The sequence below is a fragment of the Crocodylus siamensis genome, chromosome 14 (assembly GCF_052110815.1).
Source record: "Crocodylus siamensis isolate JL-2025a chromosome 14, ASM5211081v1, whole genome shotgun sequence".
Classification (NCBI taxonomy): domain Eukaryota; kingdom Metazoa; phylum Chordata; order Crocodylia; family Crocodylidae; genus Crocodylus; species Crocodylus siamensis.
In genome coordinates this window covers 580,956-595,064 of record NC_143408.1, presented here as the reverse complement: position 1 = coordinate 595,064, position 14,109 = coordinate 580,956, and the positions used below count along the sequence as shown (strand labels likewise).

Sequence of the window (14,109 nt, the reverse complement as noted above, 5' to 3'; positions counted from 1 at the left end):
AGCTATGTCTGGTAGAGCTACAATTCTGTACAAGGGATTCAGCTGCTCATTTCTGTAAGATAAATAATATAGAGTGAGGTTAACAATGAGTAGCATCCCTGCCTACATTTAGCAGCCTGACACGCACGTAGGTGAGAAACGATTTTGCAGGCTATTAATATTACATTTTGCAGGACGGGAGCTAAAGGGTTTGACACCAAGAAAAGTAACTTGTCAGCTACACGTGAGGACTCTCAGCTGGCTCAAGTCAGGAGCCAGGTCACCAAGCCAACGCAGGATTACAGGATGTATCCACTCATTCTCCACCCTCTTGTTAGTTTACTTAGGAGAGATTAACACTTAGCTCATTTAAAAACAGAGCTCATGAATATGAGGATGTTGAGAACAGCTCGGGCCAGGGCTACACATGGCATTCTGCAGGGAAGTGCCGTTACCTGGGACTGGGACAGCAGCAAGTTGTTGGATGCATATTTGTAGTTTCCGAGCAGGTTTGGCAGCTGGCTTACTGAAGTGGCATAAGAAAGACAGTCAAGACCCCTATAAGAGAGGGGCTGCAAACCATGCACAGGGGCAGAAAAGGAAACTCAAAAGACTCCTAAGTGAGCATGTCCCAAGTGCTCCAGCTCCTGCTAGTTTTGCAGGTATATTTGGTACTTAAGTTTCATAGTTTGTAGGGTCGGAAGGGACCTAAACGGGTCATCAAGTCCGACCCCCTGCCATGGCAGGAAAGAGTACTGCGGTCAAACGACCCCAGCAAGGTGTTCATCCAGCCTCCTCTTAAACACCCCCAGGGTAGGGGCCAGCACCACTTCCCTTGGAAGTTGGTTCCAGATCCTAGCCGCCCTGACTGTGAAGTCGCGCCTCCTGATGTCTAGTCTGAATCTCTCTGCCAGCTTGTGACCGTTATTCCTGGTCACTCCTGGTCGTGCTCGGGGGAACAGGGACTCCCCCAGTGCCTGCTGGTCCCCCCTGACTAGTTTGTAACAGGCCACTAGATCCCCCCTCCGCCTTCTCTTGTGGAGGCTGAACAGGTTCAGGTCCCGTCGCCTCTCCTCGTAGGGCCTGCCCTGCTGCCCCCTGACCATGGGAGTGGCCTCCTCTGGACCCTCTCCATGCTGTCCACATCCCTCCTGAAGTGCGGCGCCCAGAACTAGACGCAGTACTCCAGCTGCAGCCTGACCAGTGCCGCACAGAGGGGGAGGATCACCTCCTTGGACCTGCTCGTGATGCATCTGTGGACGCAGGACAAGGTGCGGTTGGCCTTCCTGACTGCGTCTCCACACTGCCGGCCCACGTTCATCTTGGCATCAACGATGACTCCAAGATGCTTTTCTGCCTCTGCCCTGACGAGAAGGGAATTCGCCAGCATGTAGGTAAGGTGCCGGTTGTTCCTCCCCAGGTGCAGCACCTTGCACTTGTCAGTGTTGAATCCCATTGTGTTCTCATCTGCCCCACCCTGTAACCTGTCTAGGTCTGACTGCAGCCTATTCCTCCCTTCTAGCATACCCACATCCCCCAACATCTTAGTGTCATCAGCAAATTTGAACAGGGTGCTTTTTACCCCCAACATTTCACCTGAGTGTACATTTTATTAAACAGATCAGGAATGACCAGGAATAACGGTCACAAGCTGGCAGAGGGTAGATTTGGGCTGGATAGAAGGAGGGTAGAAGGCACTACTTCATGGTCAGGGCGGCTAGGATCTGGAACCAACTTCCAAGAGAAGTGGTGCAGGCTCCTACCCTGGGGGTTTTTAAGAGGAGACTGGACGAACACCTTGCTGGGGTCGTTTAACCCCACTACTCTTTCCTGCCATGGCAGGGGGTCAGACTAGATGATCTACTCAGGTCCCTTCCGACCCTAGAAACTATGAAGTCAGTTTGATTGTGGTCCTGTGCTATAAAAGCAAGCCAATGCATGTGTTATTACAAATAGACAAGACATAAAAGTGGCTGCTTTACCATGAAGATGCTCCAATTCAAGAAAGCATATTCAGTACTCAGTCCCATGCTTAACATGAATTACTTATGTAAATTACGCTTTAGTTGTCTTGATAAAGTTTGCCATGGAAATTAAACCTCAGTCCTGCTATGCTGAAAAATATCTGGGCAAGGTAAATAATGGTTTAAAACAAAAGTAAACTACAGTTTCAGTGTCCTAATTAGCATGGCAGATTGCTACACCCACAACTGACCTTTGGTACAGAACATACGTAACCTCTCAGCTGGTAATGGCACAAAGAGCAACCTAGGAAATGCCTTGAAAAAGCAAGCAAATCCACCAAGTCTCAGTGCTCCAAATGACTGTAATCATTACGTTTGGTTCAGCCTCCAGCCTTCAACAATTTCTATGGTCACAGTGTGCTTTTTCTACAGATCCTTTCCTCAAAGTGACATATAAGAGGGGAGCCAGGCAGCAGAGACCCACTCTTTAAAGGGCTGTTTGCAGGTGCCTTTCAAGACACAGCTCTATCCTGCTTCAGTTGCATGCTACCGAAAGAGACAGGGACAGGGACACACAGCTGAAAGACAGGAAGGAGTGGTAAAAAACACAGCTCCTTATTCAAAGCAACAGGAAGCCAAAGCCTGGCAAGTTAAAGTAGCTCGGGCTAGTTGCTCCGCACTATGAAAAGCAGCGCAGCTGAACCAGTATTAGCTTTATTTCAGAGGAAGTGACCCCAAGGTATCTGGCTTGCTTGACTTTATTTTAGGTACTTGCTTTTTCTGTTTCTTGCACCACTGCCTGCACTGCCCACAAAGGTGGGGGAGCAGTTTAGTGTCATGAGAACTATAACTCTCTGTTCCTATTACTCTGACTTTCCTGTTGCCTACATGCCCATTTCTGGGGTGGGAGACATTCCCAGACAGCAGAAAGGGACCTTCTGCACCATCCGGCATGCAAGCCACAGGTCCGCAAGGTCTTCCACGCACACCTGTGCAGCACACACCACCACAAGGCCTTGGTCTCTATGGAGGCATTTGGCACTACCACCAAGTTTGTATTTGAGATTTCTATGCATATTCTTAGCTTGGTCTCAGTCATTTTCATTAATATTGTCAGCAAATGTTTTGAGTAGAAAGGTACATACCACAGACGCAAAAGTATATTTTTGGTCCTTTTCCTGCAGCAGCAAAAGTACATCAGTTAACAGGACAGCCAGGATATCTAAAAAGCAACAGAAAGAGAAAACGGAACTGGTTGTAAAGCCAAAGACTGGTGTAAACTTACAACCCTTTCACTTTGCATTGCAGTGTTAAATGTGGAGCAGTGCGGAGGATGCTCTTGTACTTGTGTCTTCTCAGCACCATTTCAACCTTGTGACAAGACATTTTACGAAACAACCGACCAGGATGGATGATCAAGGCCAGCGCATTAGATATGAACCATGTGGTGAGGTTGCATGTTTTCTGCACCCTAATTTCAATTAGCAGCAGAGAAGTACTTTTTATTGAAATTAATATGGGCAGTACTATAGACATTGCTTTATTTTACTATAGCACTGGTTTTCTGTGGGCCCACATGCTCAGTTTTCATGGTACTGATTTGGTTTCTAAGCCATTTAATTGCTATGGAAGCCAGAGAAGCTGTGCAGCAGGGAAAGACCTTGGAGGCATCTTGGAATCACGGCAGCAGGAGATTAGCTGGTTTCTCGCAAAACCAGCAATGAAGAAGTTAAGAAAGTTAACATTTCAGTTGAATTATTCAGGGTTGAGTGATAAAAATCTATTGAGGCAAATGGGTAAAATCACCCGTCCAAGCCACTGTTCCTGCATCACATATTCAGGCCATATTTCTGAGGCCGACTACTCGGGGGGGCTACACCAATAATCCTTACAATCCAGAAAAAACCTGGATTCTGGAGGATTGTCCTGCAGCATGGAGTAGCTTCTACAGCACGGCCTTCAGCAATGTCAGATCCACAGGGCTCTGCTCATAGTTATGTCTCTCAGATACCACAGTGACAGACAATGCCGTAAGAGAAGATCTAGATTAGACATCTATCCAGCAGTTTTATTTAGTGATTTCTACGCTGTTAAACCTGTCGGAACCAAACGTCTCTGAAGAAACACTCAAGTTTATAGAAACAAAAATATGAAGAGGAAGAGGAAAAGTGCAAGTACTTGTTCACTGTGCCCACCAGTTCTAACAACTAATCAACCAGGCTTTCACACTGACATCATTTGCAATACCAGGTTGATTACTGTTTTTCACTTGCTGCCTGAGCATGTGTGCTTTGGGCTGGAGCACAGGCAAAAGATTTTCTGAGCAGTTCAGAGACGAACACTGCATTTAGACACCGTCTGCTCGGAAAGAAACATGCCTTATTTCCATCAGCAGATTCTTCTGGAACAACACGACATCTCCGGGCACCAGGTTCCTCCTGGCCACACAGCACGAGCCAATGAGGTCTCTTCTGGTGCCCTTCAGCCATGTCAATGTTAACGAATCTTTAGCTTACAGCAGCTCTTTTGATTTTCTGGCCATGCTGCGGAGGGAAGGTGTCATAGGGTTGACATGACATGATATTTCAAAGTGTGAATCAGAGCTCACACAAGATAATGTCTTTCCACAGGAGTCTAAGGCAGGATGACTCAACACCTTGTCATCACTCTAAAGACCTCCCTCTTGAACTGGGCAGAGGATCAGACAGATAATAAGCAAACAGCACAGCAACTCAACTTACTGTGCACCGTTATAGGGATGCTTATTTAACAAGCCAGGAATAGAACAAGTGCTATTTCCTTCAGTATTTTATTAAATTAGCAGGTTATCATCATCCTACTGTATACCCAATCAATCAATCGATCATTAACAAACAGTTACTAAACTAATAGAAATCTTGTTTCCCTGGTGCACTTTCCCCTTGCCAGTCCTCTACCTTTGAGACGTCCTGATGCAGCTTTCCAGTACAGCATCCCATCCAACAGGAGCCGTCGCCGCCCCATATCATCCTTCCGGAACAACAGCCCATTCCTGTACTTCCCAGATGACTTGACCTCCATTTTCTGCATAATTTCTCTCAGACGCTGTCCCTTCTCACACTCATTTACCTTGGCATCTACATGAGTGATTGTCTCTTTAATGAGGCTGAGCGCCTGGGTCAGCTCTTCATAATCTTTAGTGCCAGCTGCAAAAAAGTAGATTATTTGTCAATCTGACCTTGCTTTTGTATTTAAGGAATTTTGCATTCATGCTGAAATGCATTTAAATTTCTGGTACATGAAATGCCTCCTGTAAACAAATTCTAAACAATCCAACTCGCACCAAAACTGAATGGGTGTCTTAGGAGCAGGAAGTACAAAACAACCCCAACCAACACGGCAAATCCTCGTCAAAGGAAGGGGCTAGAAACAAAAAGATTCTTTGTCTTTAGACTTAAGATCTAATTCTGCCTCTGAGAATATGATAGCTTGCAGCTCAAATGCCAAGTCTTTAACAAAAAATAAAAGAAAGAGCAACATCTGGAGGGAGTCACAGCAAGTGCTCCCCGTTTGGGAAGAGGGAAGGAAGGGGAGGGCAAGGCAAGAGGGGTCTGGAGCAGGAAGGAAAGTGACTGACAGCATCTCTGTGAAAGAGTAAATGAAATACCTTCTGTGTTCTGAATAATGCGCTCCACCAGCACTGGGTACTTTGTAATGCGCTGAGTGACTAGGAGGATGCACTCCTGGACACCAAGTCTCCTCACAATGGGTGAATTGCCTATTTTCTAGGGAGCAAACACAGAGGAAGTCAATATTCAAGCCCAGCAAGCATATGCCACCCATTATCACATGATGGATTTAATTTACTTCTCTCCCGTCTCCCTCCCCATTCCCATTCCTTACCTCCTGAAATGTCTCCCTTTGTGCAACAAGGAACTGTGGACACTGTCATAACACGGCCACATAAGCACTGATCACAAATTAGCAATAGGCACCTCATGCACACGACAAGCTTGTTGTTACTTTTCATTTGTATCACAGACAATGATATTTTAAGTGTCATCTCCAATGACAGTAAAACAGATTAAACTTCAAGCCGTGGGATTTTCTATTTAATGTGAATTTTTCCCCATAGCCAGGATGCCTTTTGAGGTATATTTAATACACTTACTAAATCAGAAATCAGCAGGCTAAGGGTGAAGAATTACATACACTAATGAACAGGGCACAGATGTCTATTTTGACTGTTTCTGCAATTTAATGCTAACCTAAATGACCACTTATGGAGGAAATGTTCAAAAACAGCAGAACTACAACAGCCAAACCAATCCTATCCACAGCATCCTGGCAGCAGGCCACAGCACAGACCCATCTAAGCTGTGCATGAGCAGCCATGCAGGCACATCTGGCAACACGGCATATACGCAGCCACGCACGCTGCACAGCTTAAAGGGAACGCTGCTCATGGCTCTTCCCTTCAAGAGGTATAAATTATACTTTTGCATTCCTCCTCCTCTTCAGATCTTGTGTGTCCTATAAGGTGGAATCTGCTTTCTGAGTCTAAATATTCTACAATCTTCTGTCCACTGCCAGCCTGAAACGCCCACATTCTCAGGTCTTGTTTTATATGTTCACACCACGTCTTCTGGGGTCTTCCTCTCTTTCTCCTGCCTCCAACTCTCCTGACCTCAGGTTACTTCCCAGTTCTTCAGGCCTGCTGTACACATACCTAAACCATCTCAGTTTGCTCTCCCTCTGCTTTTCCTTTGTTCAGCATCTCCTTGGTCTGCTGCTACCCCACCTTTGTGGCATATGTGATTTTCCTGCTAACTCCACAAATAATGATCCATACAATAGCATTGGCCTTCATTACCCTCTTGTCACCTTTTCCCGTCTGATGAATCAGCATTTTCCTATCACAAACTATTCAACCCACCTCTCTCCACTATGTCCATGCCTTATTTATCCTGCTTCCAGCTTCCTTACCCCTCCACTTTCTTGCACAATGGGACCCCAACATTTGAACTTGAAGGCAGAAGGTATGTGTTGGTCATCCAGTGACAAAAGTGTGTTCCCCTCATTATCAGCTGAACAAACACGTCCTCCATTTTTCCCCATACTTTTTTGAGGTTTGCCTCCATCTGTCCAAGTCACACTCTACCTCTTCTCTGTTTTCTGCAATCTAGATCACATCCACAAACATCACACACCATGGGGTATCCTTCCAAAAAATCCTTGGTGAACATATCCAGGGCTAGTGAAAACCCTTGATGGACCCTAACCATGATCCAGTCCCATGATCTGTGCAATGGGGAACACTGCCTCTCAAGAACTGAGCATTGGCTATAACCAAGGTCACAGCACAAAGTGCCCGTGAAGCTTGGGATGCACAAAAGGCATGTGCCCAGCAGCCTGCCAAATAAAGTTTTGTTCCTTCCAGTTATGGGCTCCCTGCAGCTAAAAACAAGGGATCTTCAATGGAAAACTAACCCTGAACAACTCAGAGATATCTTGCCCTTTGGGAAAAGAGGATTTGTCTGGTGATTGTTTTTTTTTACCTTCATTAAGTTCTGAAATTTCTTGTTGCTCTGCAGCAGCTCCTTATAATAACTGACAGCTTCATTATGACCACCACAGAACACTCCGTATTTTTCTTTCATTCTCTCCCCATTTTCACCTGAAAACTAAACATTGGAACAAGATGATGGTGACAGTAAATTATCCAGTTAAAATGTAGGTGGTAACTACCTTCCACCTGCCCCAAGACTGGCTACTCTAATGCTCCTGGGTTTCATCAAGATTTGTGCTGCTTGGCTTTGGGGATATAGGTTTTTTGCTATACCAGCTTCTCTTGTACTGGAAGCTGGTAGCAAGGGAGGAGGGTTTTGAAGGGAGGTGGCTCAGGCAACATTCAGCAAAAGAAACATTTGGTGAACCTTGCACACTGTTTGTGACCAGATGTTTCTGGACACCAGGAACATCTATGGAAAAATAACTGTAAACAACTATATCATCTAGGATATTCTATATTGAAATTTTACAGAGTGCAACTTTAATCTTTCAGTTAACTTCTTTGACATTAACTAACTGTGATGCTAGCATTATTAGGGGTTAATTCTTACCTGTTGCACAAGAAGGTCTCCAATATTCTGGATAATGTAGTTACGGTCACTGCCTTCTTCCAAGGACTGACTCTGTCGCTCTTTTAACTGAAGCAGGAATTGTCCATGCAGCTCCAGCAACTCATCCACACATGGGAAGATTTTGTTGACAACGATGTTAGTGAACTGCAGCTCCTCTCTCAGTGCTTTCGAATATACCTTCAGCATGATTTTCAGCGTTCGGACATGGTGCATTTCAGTCTGCATCAGCTCTGGAGGTGGGGAGAAAATCTGAAGTCACTTACAAACATCAGGCATGGGCTGGCAGAGCACATAAAAAAGCAGGCTATGAAAGCCACTGCACTAAACTGCTGGTGCTTATAACTAGCAGATATGGACTAGAACAACGACAGGCACCTACAGGGCCAACTTACTTCAGCTGCATCTAAATAAGCCCACCACTTACCTCTTATTGTCAAGAAACGCTAATGCTAATTCTGCTGTTGTGTACCGGGTACTCTAAGCTTTACCCACATGCCACAGTCATGCACAGTTTCAATGTGTGCATTAATAAGAAGGGGATGCCTTCAATTATATGTTTCACTAAATATAAAAAAAATCCTCTCTTACTAAGGTCCAACAAAGACTGATAGGTTTATTATCATGTAAGCCTAGATAAAACTTCAAAACTACCGTAACTTCAGTAGAACAGAGACCTGGGGCATTTTATGTTCTTGCAAATACAAAAGCCAGGCTTTGCATAGAAAACTCAGTCATGATGCTTTTGGATTTCCCCCAGGCATTAATGAAGTATCAACAACAAGGTGCCAAGGATTACACTGAGACATGACAGCACGGTAGTGCTTAAAGACCTTTCCTGAAGCGGCTCACAGATGGACAGATAAAATCTGCAGTCTACTCAAAGCTCTCTAATGGGACTTAGCAATATAGACTAAACATTTTGAAGTTAGCACGGTAGAAGTGTGCAGAACCTCTTGGCATTAGTAATAATCCTTTTAGATATAATCTGTAAGGAAGTCTGGATAAAAAGGGAATCTGTCCAAACATCTCTTGGGTGGAATCACAGCAACTGTTCTGAACCGGAAATGAAGAATTTCATACTTCAACCAGAACCACAGAAGCAGTTTTCAGACAACAAGTTCTAAGTGGGACAGATATGGAATCAGCAAGTCCACCCTCGCATCAAAACCACAGGCTCTTTGAGGACAAGAAATCACAATTTTAATATTAGGTTTCATTAGAAGGAAAGCACTTCTAACAGTACTGAGAGCCATAAAAACGTGGAGGGTACTGCATCAGTACAGACATAAATGTGCTGCTCTACTAAAATGTGAATGCCCCTTCCTGGTAGTTCTTTAGTTTTCTTTGGAAATTTTCCATCCAAGTAGCGAGTAAGATTGACTAATTTAGGGTATCTCCAGGTTGCAGCCAAACATGGCTTATATATTAGCATTCCAGAAAAAGCTGAAGGTTGTTTAAAACTATGTGGCAGGAGAACATAAATACACAGAAAGATGAGAAGTTAAAGTGTGACAACCTTCATACAGTTCTAGCTCCCAAGCACAAGGAAAACATGCAAAATAGAAACACTATGACATATTAATTTGCCATTTTAATTCTTACCATAAATGACATCTTGCCTTTTGATAACTTCTTTCCTTTGCTTCTTTGCATAAGACTGTTCCACTGCGAGACTCCATGATTCTGCCTCAAACTCGCGAGCATCTGTTTCTATCTCATTTCGCAGAGAGAGAGAAACTGCATCTAGATCAAAAGCATAGCCCAGTTCATTAAGTACCACACTTTGCCCCAGGTTGTATCCCCAGTACCTTTAACATAAAAAAATTTAGAACACATCAATTGTATTCCAGAAAGATCATGTTCAAAACAACAGGAAATCCTGAAACGCAGAGAACATCCGTACCTTCCAGAAAAATGGAGTCTGCTGTTGAAGATGCAAGTGAGACAACATCATCTGATGAGGTCTGCCTAAATTTAAAAAATCCAGAATCCCCTTCATCCATTTCTCCTGTATTTAGTCTAAAACAGTCAAAGACATTAGACAAAGCTGTTACTTTAATATAGGCTGCCAACATCTTAGAGAGAAAAGCATTACTAAATGTATCTATAATAAACTATTTTAAAAATTTTTCTCATCTTAGCTCCACAAAAAAGAAAAGACAGTCTTTGAACTCTGAAATTAAACAGTCAAACCAACCTATTAACATCGCCAACTCTCTATATGGCTACATTTGCAGTTTAAGCTGCTATCAGCTTCTGGACAACTTTTGGTACTAAACCTTTAACAGGCACTTCTTTTTCCATTAATGAACTGGACAAAGCATTGCATACCCTATATAGGATCATAGCAGAAGGCTCCTTCACTAGGATTGGGAATAATTATGGATCCCAAAAAAGATTAAAAAACCGGCAGATTTGAAGTAGCCCACTGTTTTAAAGCAAGGGATATTTCAAGTTAAACAGCACTGGCAAATACACTGGGTGAAGCTAGCACCAAACTAGCTTATTCTTAATCTCTGAAGTGATTCCCAATTTTCCACAGACCTAGGAGGAAACAATGTAAATGGAAAATAAATCTTGAACAAGAGTATTCAAATGCCAAAATCCCAATATGAACATACCAGCATTTGCAGCACTGCAGAGGGAAAAAAAAAGACTGTGTGTACACCCTCAAAAAAAACAAATAGCCTTCTGTTTCGGGAGCATTTTTCTAAGTGAAATTAAGCAGCAAGAGCTCATCAGATAATCTCCAGAGTTTGCAACAAATGCACGCTTTTATTTTTAAAGGATTTAGTAGTACAACTGTTTTTATAAGTTGCACCCCCTACCCCCCCAAACAAGTGACTTAACTAAGAAGTAGTCTGCTTACCCAAATTTACTAACAGCACTAGCAGGATTCAGCGAAGCCTGAGAATTTCCTCTCTGGGCGACAGTCATGCCGAGATTGCGCGACAGAAACTGGGTGCCATCCGGTCCCGTGAGAATGCTCCGGGGTTGCTCCTTCAGAGAGGCTGCTAGAGAAGCAAAAATGGAATCAGTGCTCAGAAAGTGAGCAGTGCATCGCAGATCGCCTGCTCTCAAACCCCGCTCTGACTGGGGACGGAGAGCAGACAAGATTTTGGACGTCAAGAGCTCATTGCCCAAAAAGACATTTTCATTCCATTTCCTTGAAAAAGAACCACAGAAAGACAGCTCAGGATGAGCTGGGGCCGTATCATTTCTGTTGCTGCTTTTTGAGTTTGTATTCCCCATGCTTGAACCAGCTGCCCTAAGACTTAGCAGAGTAAAGTGGCCCCAGAGATGCACTGTTTTTATACTACCCTGTGATCCTTCTAGAAATGTAAACCTGCCACTTAACTTACAGTATTGGCTAAATCAGCAGGTCTGAAGTGCAGGAAATTGGTCCCTACTGTGCCCATTTGGTGTGGAAATTGCAAAGTATCTTCTTCTTTAGTAAAGCATCAGAACCTGCACACAATTATTCACACCCTACTGTACAAGGGCACAGAACAGTAAATGTCAAACAAGAACAATCTGAAATAACAACATACACAGAGGTCTGTGCAGTGCTTATTGCCAGACGTTGATTTATGGCCCCACACACATGCACGTACACTGAACGTACCAGATACCACTGCTAAATTCAATTTTAGTACCACAGCTTTCCAAACCTGGACAGACTGCAAATTGGAAGGACACTAAAATTATACATCACTATAATATATGGAACCTGTAATAGGCTTATAAACTACAGATACAATTACTGAGCACCAACATCTGGAATGAATGAGATAAAGCACATCATTTAAAAAAAAAAAATCAGAAAAGAGACCACTGGAAAAACCAGCCACACAGTCTTTAAAATTCTGCATCACTGATGAAATTGCAGGTGCCCTTTGGTCAAAGTACCTCTGAAACTTAGAGGGTTACCCTGCTGAAAGACAGAGGCAGGGGGGTCACAACAATTAAAATAAAGTAAGGGAGAACAGAAAGCAGAGGAAAAAACTGAGGGAGTAAAAAGCAGCACAAAGAAGACTAACTGAAAGGAAACAACACAAATACCATCACAAATGAAAAGAAAATGGTGAGGACAGATGCGAGTAAAGTTTTTAAAAAACAGGTATATCATTAAATATAGTTGCTAAACAGAATGCACAGAATAGGATCCTAAATTCAGTTTTCACGTTCTGTTATGTATAAATTAGGTTTTCTGTTCATGCAGTTACCAAAACACTGCAATGAAATATCAGCCATTCTTACCCCAGCTTGCAGAAGTGACAGTATCCCACTAACTAGGAGAAGAATCAGACTTGACTTGCTACTGAGGTGTCTTGTTCCAAGAGAGCACGCGGAACAGGCCACCTGCTGTGTTTGTCACCTGAACACATGGAAGGCCAATGCCTTTTTAGGGAAGAAGGCACACGTCTTTGGTTCAGAACGGGCTGACTTAAATCAGGAAAACCTGGTTTTAAATAAATTATTTTAATTGTGCTTTGCACCTGTACTTTTTAGTTACTTATCTAAAGACAGGTTCTCCCTGGTTGGTACTGCTTAAATGCTAATTTGCAGCTCAGATATAACCATTACGCTAAACTTAGAAGGCAGGGTATAAATGCAACTACCTCTACTAAAATTTGGTGGCACTGTTTTTACTAACCAGGAAAATACACTGGAGTCTCCAACACTGGGTTGTTTTATACTTTCTAAAAAGCCACCAGAATGTTGTGGCCTTCCAGCGAGAAACTTAGGAAGCAAAACTTTTAGTTCCTGAGGAAAGGGAAAGACTAGTCCCTGTACGTCCAACCAACACCATCAGCTTCATTCTGAAAAGCACTTCCTGAATTCTGAAGGGTCCATTAAAGCGCATCACTGCAACTGACCCACTTCCCTTCCAAGCTTCTTACCCAAAAGGGTTAACATAATTAGGTCCCTACTCATAGTGATGTTGCTCAGGTTACAAAGGACAGGCCCATGACCCACTGGAAAAGAATGTCATCTGTGCATGTATTACCAAATATTTTATGAATTAATCCTACAGGCCAAGTCAACTGATGTAAAATCTCACTGTTCTGATTTCATAAGTCATAAGGATATCACCCAGCTAATTCTTTATTTCTTATTTATTTCAGAATTTCTTTACTGTCCAAGCCCCCAAGGTCTGGAACAGTCTGCCAGCGGAGATGGTTCAAGCACCTACACTGAACACCTTCAAGGGTAAATTGGATGCTTATCTTGCTCGGATCCTATGACCCCAGCTGACTTCCTGCCCTTTGGGCAGGGGGCTGGACTCGATCTCCTGAGGTCCCTTCCAGCCCTGATGTCTATGAAATCTATGAAATTCTGTTTCAGACACATCTGAAATCCAACAGTTTAGTGTTATTGTCTCTACTACAAATCAGAAACCTATACACATAAAGTAATCCATGTTTTGGGGCAATGAGAAACAAGGTCAGTTTAATTACAATCTATTTTAGCATTCAAAGTAGCCCTTTAATAGAAGCAATTGAGAGCCTGGGCCCTGGAGGAACAAAATTGTGAGAAAAGACAACTGATCCACTACACAATTGGACCAAAAAAAAAAAAAAGATGTTTTCTGGAAATATGCTACATGCTGGCAGTAGTAAAGCCAGGACCTAGCAGTTTACCAAAATTAAAACAGAACGGTTACCTTAAGAGGGGGAAAAAAAAACAAAATGCACTTCTGTAATGATTCCCGCCACCTGCTATACTTTTAAGTAATCCCTACCATCACAATTGTTTAAAGAGGTTAGGAAAAAAAGAGCTATTAATTGCCTCCCTGAGTTCATGTTGAACAGTGTTTGATATACAATTGTTTTCAGTGTGGTGTCTCTGCTCCGCATACACAGCAAGTCTATGCAAGTCTTTCATGCAGTAACAGGGCAGGAAATCACACCAACGTGCGACTACAGCCACCAGCAGCAACAGCAGGTGCCAGAGCAGGTTCAGATCCTGGGACTGCTTTTATCTTAGCAATAAGAAATACTCAAAAATAAAAAGAGCACAACAATATCCGCCACAAGCCA

At 43.3% G+C, this 14,109-nt stretch overlaps 1 protein-coding gene across 3 annotated transcripts in view; it reads right to left on the bottom strand.

Annotated features, from left to right (window-relative positions):
- Nucleotides 1-14,109, bottom strand: part of ARHGEF18 (Rho/Rac guanine nucleotide exchange factor 18) — a 42,182-nt gene that overhangs the window by 15,272 nt on the left and 12,801 nt on the right. For 2 of the 3 annotated variants that reach the window (XM_090026943.1, XM_090026945.1), the window contains exons 4-11: nt 10,935-11,079; nt 9,969-10,084; nt 9,668-9,808; nt 8,045-8,295; nt 7,481-7,606; nt 5,590-5,707; nt 4,880-5,128; nt 3,089-3,165 (exon numbers count right to left, since the gene is read on the bottom strand). In XM_090026943.1, the coding sequence (XP_089883069.1) occupies nt 3,089-3,165; nt 4,880-5,128; nt 5,590-5,707; nt 7,481-7,606; nt 8,045-8,295; nt 9,668-9,808; nt 9,969-10,084; nt 10,935-11,002 (1,146 nt within the window). In that variant the 5' untranslated portion in view covers nt 11,003-11,079. Of the gene's footprint in view, nt 1-3,088; nt 3,166-4,879; nt 5,129-5,589; nt 5,708-7,480; nt 7,607-8,044; nt 8,296-9,667; nt 9,809-9,968; nt 10,085-10,934; nt 11,318-14,109 lie in introns of those variants that run through there. The other variant, XM_090026944.1, reaches the window with a different exon arrangement.